General features: G+C 34.2%; 1 protein-coding gene across 1 annotated transcript; it reads right to left on the bottom strand.

Annotated features, from left to right (window-relative positions):
* Positions 1–10,693: 10,693 nt before the first annotated feature.
* On the bottom strand, positions 10,694–12,556 carry LOC134717920 (uncharacterized). The gene has a single exon (XM_063580419.1). The coding sequence runs from the start codon at positions 12,554–12,556 to the stop codon at positions 10,694–10,696; it is 1,863 nt and encodes a 620-aa protein (XP_063436489.1).
* Between the last annotated feature and the right edge of the window lie 205 nt (positions 12,557–12,761).

Genomic DNA, 12,761 nt, shown 5'->3' with positions numbered 1-12,761 from the left:
TTTGGTGTAGTCCGCACAAATATTTTCTATAATAACGTTACAATTTTAAAATGTACCTGAATAGCTGGAGAGTCTGTAAAAGCAGAAGCTGATGTTCTTCTGTGACGTGTGGACCTGCTGACAGCTGCTTAGTTCACTCTAGTCTGAAAATAATAACAAAATTAACATGAAATACAAAAAATAACAAATATCATTGTTAGTTGCATGTGATAATGTAATAAAGGTTCATTTATTTTTTGCATGTAATAAGTATCTAATAAAGTACATATGTACTATTTGAATGAATTGAACTTTGTGATCATGCTCACTTACCCCTACCCTGATGATGATACCAACACATGTAAATGGGCAAACCATTTAATGTCACTAGATTCTATTTTCAAAGTTTTTTAACTTCAAAATGTCCCACAGAATTTATTTTTTTCTTATATATGCACATCTACATTACTTCTTATTATGTACACAGTTCCCTGTAAATGTGTTGTGTAGTTTCAGGGGAGTGTATTATACATGTAGCTACCTATAAAGGTTTCTCTATACAGTTCGCAGGTTGACCACTCCACATTGGACCTCGCAAAATTCTTCTTAATTTTGTCTTCAAATTATGCATCTAAGGTTTCCAACCACTGAAAATAATCATCTGGTATGAAAATCTGCAATAAACAATAATAATAAAGATAATGTGCATAATTTAATAGTCATGGAAGTCTCATGAGTTTACATACAACAGTACATGCATGTCCACTAATGTTTTATTAAATTTAATGCATGAAAATATTGCCAGGAATTTTTTTAATTGTATATGTATATATATATAAGTAATATCGAAGAGCTGTTAATTTAAGAAATAATTCCTTCATGTCATGCTCAATGCTCATTTTAACATCGGTAGGCATTATATTTGTCAATATTTTACACTGAGCGTTAGCATACGAAAATACCGTAAGAATGTTTGGCTGTTCCCGTGTCCTCCCCGAGGAGTCTGTATATTACATTTCATATTTGTTAAGTTTAAAATATACGAGCAGGGCAAATATATATTGTTTGATAAAATATATAATGAAAGTTTATGTTAGCTGCTTAAATGTCAATATTTAAAAGGATAACGATGGAAATAACGTTAGTATAAACAGTTAGTCCGTGCGCATGTGTCAAACATATTGTTTGTGCTCATTAGAAAACTGCTTTGTTAACAAAGCGTAACAAGAACGTCATATTTGAATTTACATTAATTACTAAACATATGGTTTTTACATAGTTTTAATATTAAATAATATTAAACTACTATGCAAATGTGTAAATATATAATATATTTACACATTTGCATAGTAATTTAATATTTTTTAATATATTTACTATATGTACCTTCCAGTATAAATTGGTGATGTAACATCTTACAAAGTATATTACTATATACAACATGTAGTACTTGTATGGATTCAAATAATAAGCCCTACAGGATACATTTTAGTTTACAATTACAGTTCAGTTTACAGTCTTTTTGTTCCTTGTTGAAGTTCTCAATGTGACTTTTGTGACGAAGAACGGCAATAAAAGTTTCTTTGCCTTTGTTGTGTTTTTTTTTCTGTGCATATATGGATAAGTCATTTTTTTTTGTTTTTTTTAATTATGTGTATTTGATTTCCCAAAATGGCAACCTGAAGCTGTTTCAGCTGTACATGTTAATATTTAATAATGAAGTGACAAAAGGAGTTGACTCCTACATAACATTGATGAAAATGTTTTTGCAGACTGGCCTCCATGTTTACTGACACAGTTAAAATTAAAATATAAAATACTTGTCTTATATCACTAGCACAGAAGAACTCAATCTGGTGCTAAATAAAACCAAAACCGTGTGACCAGCAACAGTGTTTCCTGTGAATCTGGTCTTTTTTTGTTCCAAGGCATTTTACAAAATATTTTACTACATTGGGTTTACTATTTTCTTTCACAGTTTTCATTGCTCTAAGAGACAGACTGGTGAAATTGGCTGTTCCAATTCTCAACCCCTCTTCCTCTGCAACACTTTCAAACATTTGATCAAGAAATTGTTTTTAAGTTTCAGTTGAGTCTTTTAAAATTTGCTTTCATTGACTGCTCTACAAAGTCAACTGATGAAGTACTAATGAGCTTTAACAACTGATCCTCATTTAGTATGGAATTTAAAGATAGAACTAGCTATCAAGTATCAAGTTCGCAGTCACGTCCGGTCAGAAGGGGGACGTTAAATCCGATGACTCGTGTAAAGAGAATGCCATGCTCTTTGCACATTAAGAACCCTTGCAACAACTTCTTGAGGGATCCGTAGGTGGTCTAGGCCAGTTGCAAGGCAAAATGTCTGTCCCTATCCAATATACCCTCATTTTCCGGTGGCAGTCCAAATTTCTCCGACCATCATCCCAGATGGCCTCTATTGTATCAACCTACCTATTGTGATTATTGTGAACTTGTTCTCGTCCTGAATATGCATGAAATATTTGCCACTGGACGTTAAGCAACCAACAATCAATCAATCAATCAATGTTATAAAAGACCACAGAAAGTACGAAGTTGAAAAGCATTGAGGGTCAAAAATTCCTAAAAGTTTTGCCAATTACAGCTTATATAATATATTCCTGAGGCAGAAAAGCTTAAGTTAAGTAAAAAAATAGTAAAAGTGATAAAACTACCAATACATATATAACTGGAAAACTCTTAAGTTCTATTAAATCATTCAGAATTTTTTTTATCAAACTTATTAAAAAGTGGCTATACAACTATGGCTATATATAATTTATCTATTATCATGACAATCTACTGCACAAATATTTGGTAGGACAGGCTGTACTTACCCTGCATTAGAAATGGTATTTGCAAGTATTCATTGTGCTTTGAACTATCAAATACAAACACTGTTGTACTGCACCGTTAAGCAAAACAATGCAAACATTATGAGGAACAATCCTGACAATGCTGTTGGAAGGCAAAGTTGCAGGAGGTATCATCTTTCTATGATCAGTTTTGTAAAGACGAAATGCGAGTCTGACATACTACATTATAATCCTGGTACCTTCGATAACTATTTAAAACTTTGATTTCTCTTTACTTATTTCTTTTTCAATACCAATGTTTTGCTTTTGGCACAGTTTATAAAAATACACATGGCAAGTGGTTCCATCCTAGACAGGACGAGCACTTAACTACATTAGTTTTCACAATTCCAATCCAGATAGCATGCATTTCCGTTGTGAAATGAGTTTTCATTGTTTTTTTCTTAACTACACTCATTACATCAATCATTACTTCTTTTGTAAAAAAACTTTTCAACAATTAAAAGGTCTACACTGTCATCAATAAGAGCACTTGATAAAGAAAGGTCCTGTACTTCATTTTGAAATACTTTTTCTTGATCATCAAAAAACTGTTCTTCCTTTTTAATCTAGCTCCAAGAATTGCTGTTATAGAGAAAATAAATCATGTAAAACTTAATTAAATAAAATATTGCTCTTCATAACTAACATGTACTCAAACAAAAAATGAAAATTTTATTTAAGATAATTACTTCTTTGTATTTGAATTATTGCAAAAAAACTGCTGAATATGCATTGATATGATCAAATTTCTCTGGTGGTTGTTTTATACCATTTTCAGCACATAGTTTTAAAAAGTATGTCTAGAAAACCTAGTTTGTCTGAACTAGATACTTTATCAAAGTTTTTTAGAACCATCTCATTTCTCTGACATGCCGTAATGTTATCACTACTATCAAATATGTGGTAGATGTCTAATAAGTTGTCCTCTTGTATTAATGAGTTTAGCAACGTTTTCTTATTAATCTCAGAATTCTGCCGAAAGAATTGTTTAACAAGTTTTGTTGATTGTCCAACATATAATCTTTGGAGAGACTTGAGTAACACTTTTTTAATGGCGTAACTTACACGTGACTAACTGGTGCTGTGCTCAGGTTCCAGGAATCCGATGTCCTCAAAATCACAACTGTAAGCATCTTCAGCATCTGAAATTGTTGACTTTGTTGATTTGAGTTGATTAACCACGCTGAATCTACATGATGTAGCTGTAAAATAAGGGAAAAACAAATATATATAGTTTTAATGTTAAGAGTCAATAAACGTAATGGTAGTTTGGTTTTGGTTTTTAAATTTTATTTAATGTTGTGTATGGAAACAGATTGAAATCTCCAATCGGAAAAGAGTTGTTATTATGTAAAGAACCATCTCTGATTGTGTTGGTCATCGCCTTTTCGTCATCAGAGCCGAAGACTAGTTCCTCGAGAATTCTTATATCCAGGCTGTTTATTTTGAGCTCTGATGCCAAAAATATGGGAGAAAAAAGTGAAGTAGGTTTTGAAGGATGCATCTTTGTGAAGGAGCATTGAACCAATGAATATTGGGCGGTCTTTTGTATTTCTTTCCTACCACTCCATGGTGTTTGTACACTAGGACTGTAACAACAAAGTTTCCCACATTAAACGTTCTGTCGACACCAACAGCACCGTCGGACCTTGCGAGAAACATCTTGAAGTCAGTCATCTGTTGTTGTTCTGTATATTACAGAATGGGTGGCACTTGCCCTTTTTTTTTTATAGATTACCTGCTGTACAAATGGATGGTCATTCAACATACTGAAGACTTCTGGAATCTCGTCAGCTATGTTGTTTGACCTTGATGGTTGGTTTATTTATTTAGGTATTTTTAAAGATTCACAACGGCAAAATTAAATAGTATGTGTGATGTGTTTGATATCTCTGTACACATTACTCATGTCCCCCATTAAATAATGTCCTGTGTTTTATTGTAAATAATGTATAAGGACACAATTTCATATAAAACTATGTCCTCAGGTGTGAAAAAGTGTCCTTTAAAATTGACATTATTATTTACATTAACGCTCCCTTGTCCAACGGGGGTGCTTTGAACCGGATTTGAGTTTCTTTATTGTGCATGCTTTCTTTTGTTTTGTAATAGGATGGGGTCAACGACAATTCAACAATGCCTTACCATAGTCCTCCTGGGAAATGAAGTGGTAGTGCTTCGCTTAGGTTCGATCAGCAGGATACACTACCTTTATAGGTCTTGTTTTTCAATGTTTCACTAATTTAACTCGACAAGATTTTTTCCAATATAATATTAAGTACACAAATAACACTAGTAAAGTTCAATAAATTGCATATAAATTCAACAATAGTAAAGTAACATAAAATACAACAGAAAACTGTTCTGACCGATAGCCTTAAGAGCTATTAAATATCTTAAACTTAATTTATTCACAAATTAACTTTATAAATATAATTCCACCCAACTTATCATTAAATCAGTAGTAACTTCCTATTCTCGATGTTAAACGAACCTATTTAAATTAAGCGCCGGTTTAGTTATATGTATGACTCGTGAGACGGTCCCTCACATTTAACTATCAATAATAACATAACTTAAAGGTCAAGGACACTGGAATGTTTGTTCACAAAAACGGTTTGCTCAAGTAGTCTGATACTGTCTGAATGTTTTGAGGGTGGCTTGATGCAAGCCGGCTCAATGCAGCAACTCCGAAATGTAGCAAACACTCCTGTGTGCTGAAGAGCAAAACCACCCTACCATAACACAGTGTTATCCACCAGTAAATGTCCCCAAGGGTGACTGGGGTATAGAAATATGGTCACTTGGTCTTCTCCCGACCGGCAGTAAAACGCTTGCCGAAGTGGGGCGTCCGTTTGGCTCTGCGGGACGTATCAAGTTCGCAGTCACGTCCGGTCAGAAGGGGGACGTTAAATCCGCTGCCTCGTGTAAAGAGAGTGCCACGCTCTTTGCACGTTAAGAACCATTGCAACAACTCTCTGAGGGGGCCGTAAGTGGCCTGTTGCAAGGCAAAATTTCTGTCCCTATCCAATATTCCCTCCTTTTCCGGTGGCAGTCCAAATTTCTCCGACCCAGATGGCCTCTATTGTATCAGCCTACCTATTGTATTTATTGTGAACTTGTTCTCGTCCTGAATATGCATGAAATATTTGCCACTGAACGTTAAGCAACCAACAATCATTCCACCGGTAAATGATCAAAAACAACCAACAGTTCTTGATGAACTAGCTTTTAATAAAGATACTCCAGATAAACAAAATAACCAGCCAGCATTTAACAACTTGACCTCTACCATACCCACATCCTAGTCAGCTCACAAAACATTAAAACCGTGTTTTACAGGCATCATTCTAGAATTAATATCTGCATCCGACTTATTAACAATGTCCAGCAACCAACATACCGATACAGGTATTAAAAAATCCACTAGCCCGACGCCCGGGACTACAGCATTTAGGGCAACCATATTTGTTCCCCAATATGCCCGACGGACTAGTAACAAAAAATTCTTGGCGTTTCTAAAATAGAAAGGGGAAACTCCTCATCACTATTATATCTTTGTCAATCGGATTCGACTACGTCATCAGAATGTTAACTTATAATACTTTGCACAAGTTTTAAAATAGATGATTGCTTGATTGTTGGTTGCTTGACGTCCAGTAGCAAATATTTCATGCATATTCAGGACGCGAACAAGTTAACAATAAATACAATAGGTAGGTAGTTGTAATAGAGGCCATCTAGGATGATGGTCGGGGAAATTTGGACTGCCACTGGAAAATGAGGGTATATTGGATAGGAACAGAAATTTTGCCTTGCAACAGGCCACCTACGGACCCCTCAAAGAGTTGTCGCAAGGGTTCTTAACGTGCAAAGAGCGTGGCACTCTCTTTACATGAATCATCGGATTTAACGTCCCCCTTCTGACCAAAATAAAATAGAACAAATAACTCTGAAAGGGTCCCGAACTTTCGATATCGATGTATCAGGACATCAGTACAGGCTTTATATGTAACCTGATTGCAACTCCTTCTGAATAATTTATTGCAATATTCTCGTTGATAAATATTCCGTATCAACTTCACATACATTACAAGATGGTCTTGAAGTATAGATTTTGCGTACTCACGTTGGTTACATGTATCATCTTAATAACGTGTTATAGTATTCTTTTATGTTGAACCTGACCATATTCATTCACACTAAGTGTGTGTGGTGTCTTTTTTCGTTGCTGTGACTTAAGTGATCGTTGGCAGTTTCACTGTGAAGATGAAACAATAAGCGACAAATAAATACGTGAATTAACGGTGACATCTGATTTATAAAATATAGGTCACGTTTTATATAGATAAATTAAGTGGTCTAAGAAAAGCAAAATGAGTTACACAAAATTTTACACACAAAACATACAACAAGGCAAATATTGAGGTTTCGTCAGTTAAAGAGAAAGTATCATATATAGAAACGAAAATTTTATTCTCAAAGATGAGTTGGAAGAACTTTCACACTCGAATATAGTAACAACATGTCATGAGGGTAAATACATAGATGATGTACGGGAGGTGTATGCTACATTATTATGCAAGAATATAGGCGTGAAAAACAGAGAAAATGTAATCAAAACAGTTTTTGAAAAACTTGGAGGTTTAAAAGTGGAAAGACTTCCCCAACAAAAACCTTTGCTGAATACGTGATGGTTCAAGCAAAGGCTTTAGCCCTAATTCAAGCTGCAGAAGCTATGTTAGACAGCAATTTCAACACTTCACATCCCCCACCTATTCCCATATTTCAAGCCGGAAAACGTGACATATTGTGACTGACACGTCCAATCATTTTGTAGATATTCAGATATAGGAGGTGGACCCTGACTTTGAATCGATCAAAAAAGAGTTGTAAATTAATCGATCTTTTTTTCAGAATTCGTATGTCTTTGATCTGTCATAGATAATTACGTTAACAGATTAGAGATGATGACTTTACTACATCTCTCCAGCTGAGAGCAATATTCTTTAAGATCAGTTTATTGAGCATTTTTCAGAATACACTCTCCACTTTCGGTGGCCAAAGCCTTTAAAAAGCTAGAACTGTTGGGTGTTGAGCTTGAAGGCCTAGCTATACTGATGCATTGTCTGTCCAGGGGTGAGGATATATCTAGGTTAAAACAGTGCTGGCATCTGAGCACATGCGTTTAAATGAAATAATACGAGAAATAAAATTCAGTGCCTGTTGAGGAATAGTGTTCAACATGCTCGAGTTAACTGCACTTAGGTATGTAATGGAATGAATACTAGTACTCGCACTTCAGACCACTATCTGAAATAAAAGAGAAATACTTGAGGAAGGTCTATGCCAAATTTCATGCTTGTAGCAAGATGTGCACAATTTTTCACAAAGCCGCCGTACAAACATGCTTATTCATGTCTTATACTTTGTTATGTCTGTACAAACACGGCATCGGATTATGTTGCCTTGTTTTGAATTGATACGATAATTCCTTAACATATCCAACAATCAATATCAATTTAAAATCATTTAAATTCTCCCTCGCCCTGCTCGTCCGAATTTAAAGTATTTCTACTCTAAATTCAATTAGGCTTTAAACAAAACAAACACATAAATAGAGTTAGTTGCTCGCAGTAACATCGAATCAAAGGAAATGAAACAGTTCAGAATTATATGCCAAGATTCAAAGATACTACCAACTGACGATGTAAATTGTCCTTGTTATAACCATCTTTCGACTGATCTGATGACCATCTACCGTGGGCCTTCAATAATCTATCAGAAACTCCGTTATTAGCTGCTGAGGTAGCACCTCCGCTTCTCAGACTATGCAACCCGAATTTAGATTTATCTAAACCAATGTCTTCAAATGCCTTAAGTAATATCTCACGAGCTCTAGTGTACGATAAGGATGTATTGTTTTTGCTTAGCTTGTATACACCTTGTGATTTCAAAAATGACAAAGACCGAAAAATAAAATAATCAGAATCAGATTCTAAACCAGCTAATTTCAAATAAATTTTTAACCACTTAACAGGACACGTTTCATTCCCGGTCCTAGCAATTATAACCGTGTTTCCTCTTCTATAAATGTCTGTTTTACTCTTATCAATAGTAATCTCAACATGAGAATCATAAAAAACAATGTTGTTTCTTTTTATCTTAGCTAACTCGCTGTAGCGTAAGAAACCGGAAAATCCAAGAAGACATAGTAAACACACTCTTAAATTAGACAAATCGTGTTCGGAGCCGTATCTAGAAACAATTAACTTTAAAATGTCAGTAGTAATAGGCTCTTTTTTGTTGATGGGTTTACTCAAAATTCTACGACCGCCTTCCAAAATATTAGATAACAACTTATCAGAACAAGGATTGTATTTAAAGTTAATGTCATGATACCATTTAATTGAATAAAAATTAGATTCTAAAACGGACACGCCAACACCTTGCTGTATCAGTGAACCGATATATAAACATACTGTAGTTGAATTAGCCGGAGAAGATTCAAGTTGACAATCGGAACACCAAATACGAAATTTTCCAAAATAAAATTTATACTTTTTAACAGTAGATTTTGAGCTAGACGCTTCCACAATTGATGGCAATGCACTGACAATTTTGGCAAATCTAGAATCATTGGCTAATTCTTCGAACTGTTTCCATTGAGTCTGTAAATAGAAAAAACCCAATTAAAATCTTTATACATACATGTATCTTAACATTAAAGTTCTATTAATATATACATCTCATATCTACATACATCATCCTCTAATCACACTGTGTGATTCTTTATGTTACACTGTGCAACATAGCTCGTGAAAGTTCATACATAATCCATCATAACACTGTATATTATACAACAGAACAACTATATTGTTCACCCGTAAACATTTCACACTGTGTGACATACACATATATAATTGTATCTAAATAGATAATCATCTAAATTTCTAAGTTGTAAAATCAACTAACAACACTAACACATTACTGTTAAATGGTTGCTTAGCAAAGATACTGTTTTCGTCCGATCCTTTTATAAAAAATGATTTCGGATTTCTGTACTCACGAAAATCTTTAATATAGTCTTTATATTCATATGTTAAACGATTCACAATCATAGGCCAATACACAGCTGATTTCCACTTAGGTATTACTAATGCACCTTTTGCCTTGCATATAAGCATATAATTAATAACCCTAGTAATCAAATAAATAGGAGGAACTATCCAGTTATTAAATGCTGACCAGTCATATGCAAATGCATCAACACCGGAAGTACCAGGTGTAAAAAACTTTGAGAAGAACCTAGATACTTTTTTATTTCTACTGTCAGCAAATAAATCACAATTGAATGGACCCCATAGTCTATCAAAATATTTAAAAATAATATCTGAAACACCCCAATCATCAAAATCGAAAATTTTGCTCAATTCGTCAGCTTGAATATTTTTATCTCTCGGGATCCATTCAATTTCTAATACAATATTGTTATCTAAACATATATTAAAAACATCTAAAGCTATGTCCTGAAGCTCTGACTTCATACTACCTTTTCTAATAATCTTAGTCACATTCTGATTATCGGTGTAAATTTTTACAAGTTTTCCACTCAATTGATTATGTACAGACTTTAAAATATTGCTTTCTGCTTTTAATTCTCTCCAAGTTGAACTCTTGGTTTTTTCTGATTTATCCCACATAAAATGAGCGACATTATTTGAACCTACAATATAACCAGCACCTGCATATTCGCTGGCATCAGAAAAAACAATTCTCTCAGGCATTCTATGAAAATATGAAATATGCCTAAAACTAACTTTTTCACAGTAAAAATATCAAAATCTAAGTTCTTGAATAACATTTTCATTCAAATATACAAAAGAATCCCAATAATCTCTACAACAAATAGTCATATGTAAATGTCTTGTCATAATTTGACAAATACTGCCTAATGCTGTTAACATAGAAATTATTTTTCCACACACTTTAGCTAAATTTCTACAAGTGATATGTATATTACATTCAAATAAAGCAGATATTATGTTTTTTAAATTCTCAAATTTTTTCACAGGTATTTCTAAAGTTCCGTCTTTTAAATTCCAATTAAAACCTAGCCATTCCATAATTTGAACAGGTGTCCATACACTCTTTTTATTATTTACAACGAAACCAGATTTTTCTAGATCACTTTTAACCTGTAAAGCCATATTTTCACATATTTCTGAATTTTCTGCAGTTCCCCACCCGTCATCTAAATAAACCACAATAGGAATACTCATTGCTCTCCAATATTTTACTAAAACTCTAAGCGTTTTAGTAAAAATGTGACCTGCTGATGACAAACCGAAAGGCAAAACTGTGAAAGTAAAAAATCTGGTTTTATTGCCGAATTTCCATGACAAACCTAAAAATTTTTGATGATCATAATGCACATCTAAGTGATGATAACCATGCCTTAAATCAAATTTATACATGTATTTTGAATTATGTGCAAAAGATAATGCTTCATTAACACCTTCAAATTTAACCTTTTGTTTTTCAACGTATTTGTTTACATGTCTTAAATCTAGTACAAGTCTTATTTTACCTGAGCTTTGTACCGAAACAGTTAACGGATTTACTACAAAAGGTGGACACTCTACTTCATTAATACAATTGGTAGTAAGAAGTTCATCTATTGACTTTTCAACAAAAGTGGCATGCTTAAGAGCTGATTTGTTATTAGGTAAATAAATACAACATGGTTCAATATTAAATGGAATACGATAGCCAAATTCTGTAGTATTTAAGATAAAATCATTTGCCTGTAAAACAGATTTCCAAAAAGACACACTATGTTTTAAATTCCCTTTAACGTTAATAACTTGATCTCCAGATTTAATTTCATAATTGTTAATAAAGTCAAAATTATACTCAACTCCATTCGTAGTATCTTCATCTAACGTCGGTTCTTTACTGTGACTTTTCTTGTTCCTTTGGGGCCGTGCTGACTGTTGCTGACGGACTTGCCTTGAATGGACAGTATCTGGCGAAATGTCCCTGTTGATTGCAATAGAAGCATTTCCCGGATCTGTTCTGCGACTGACCTGCATTTTCTCCGAATCCACTGTTTTGACTAATCCCACGAAAAAATTCTTTGCGTTGAATTTATTTCCACTTTCTGTAGGTTTATTGCTGGGCCGATCATACGGTTTTGAACTTTTCCTTTTTCTAGAAGCACTGGCAATAGCGGAACGCAAATTGGCTGCATCATCCTTATCATCAGCCAAAGGACTATCAAGATATTCATTAACGGTGTCCCATCCATGTTTGTCGGCGATTTTCACAATTTTGTTCCTCTTCCGCAAGGTTTCTTTCTCTTCTGCTAACACCTCCATCGCCTGAACGTACGATTTGGACCTTATCAGTTTCTCTATTCTTGAAATCGTGTCGGACCTTTCTGTATTAAATAAGTACTGAATGCGATGTCCCTCTCTCTTGAAAACGAAATCTGGAGTCGAAACACCGGTTGACTTCACTGGTTGTATAAATTGGTTTTCGAAATGTTTGATTAAATTAACCTTCTGCTGTTCTAGAGCGTTCGTTAAAACTGTTGAAAACAACGATACGGCACCATCAGTAGACAACTCGGTATTTGATGTACTCTCTTTACTTTTGGACGGTCTCAAATCATCATGGTCGGAACCAGTATCGGACATCATAAACGTAAATTAATGTGACTAACTTCGTACTATACGACCTAACTGCGAGCACCTTCGATACTAATTCATTTAAATGCCAAACTTTATATAGTACCCCACCCGTAGAAACCGCCAAAACTTTTCTCGTGCTTTGTACACGTAACATCAGACTTTATAAATAGTGCATACTCCTGCAGAACTAGTTCTAAAACTAGTTACACTA

This window comes from Mytilus trossulus, chromosome 5 (assembly GCF_036588685.1).
Source record: "Mytilus trossulus isolate FHL-02 chromosome 5, PNRI_Mtr1.1.1.hap1, whole genome shotgun sequence".
Taxonomy (NCBI): domain Eukaryota; kingdom Metazoa; phylum Mollusca; class Bivalvia; order Mytilida; family Mytilidae; genus Mytilus; species Mytilus trossulus.
Note: the sequence above shows the minus strand (reverse complement) of the source record. Positions and strands in the feature narration are given on the sequence as shown.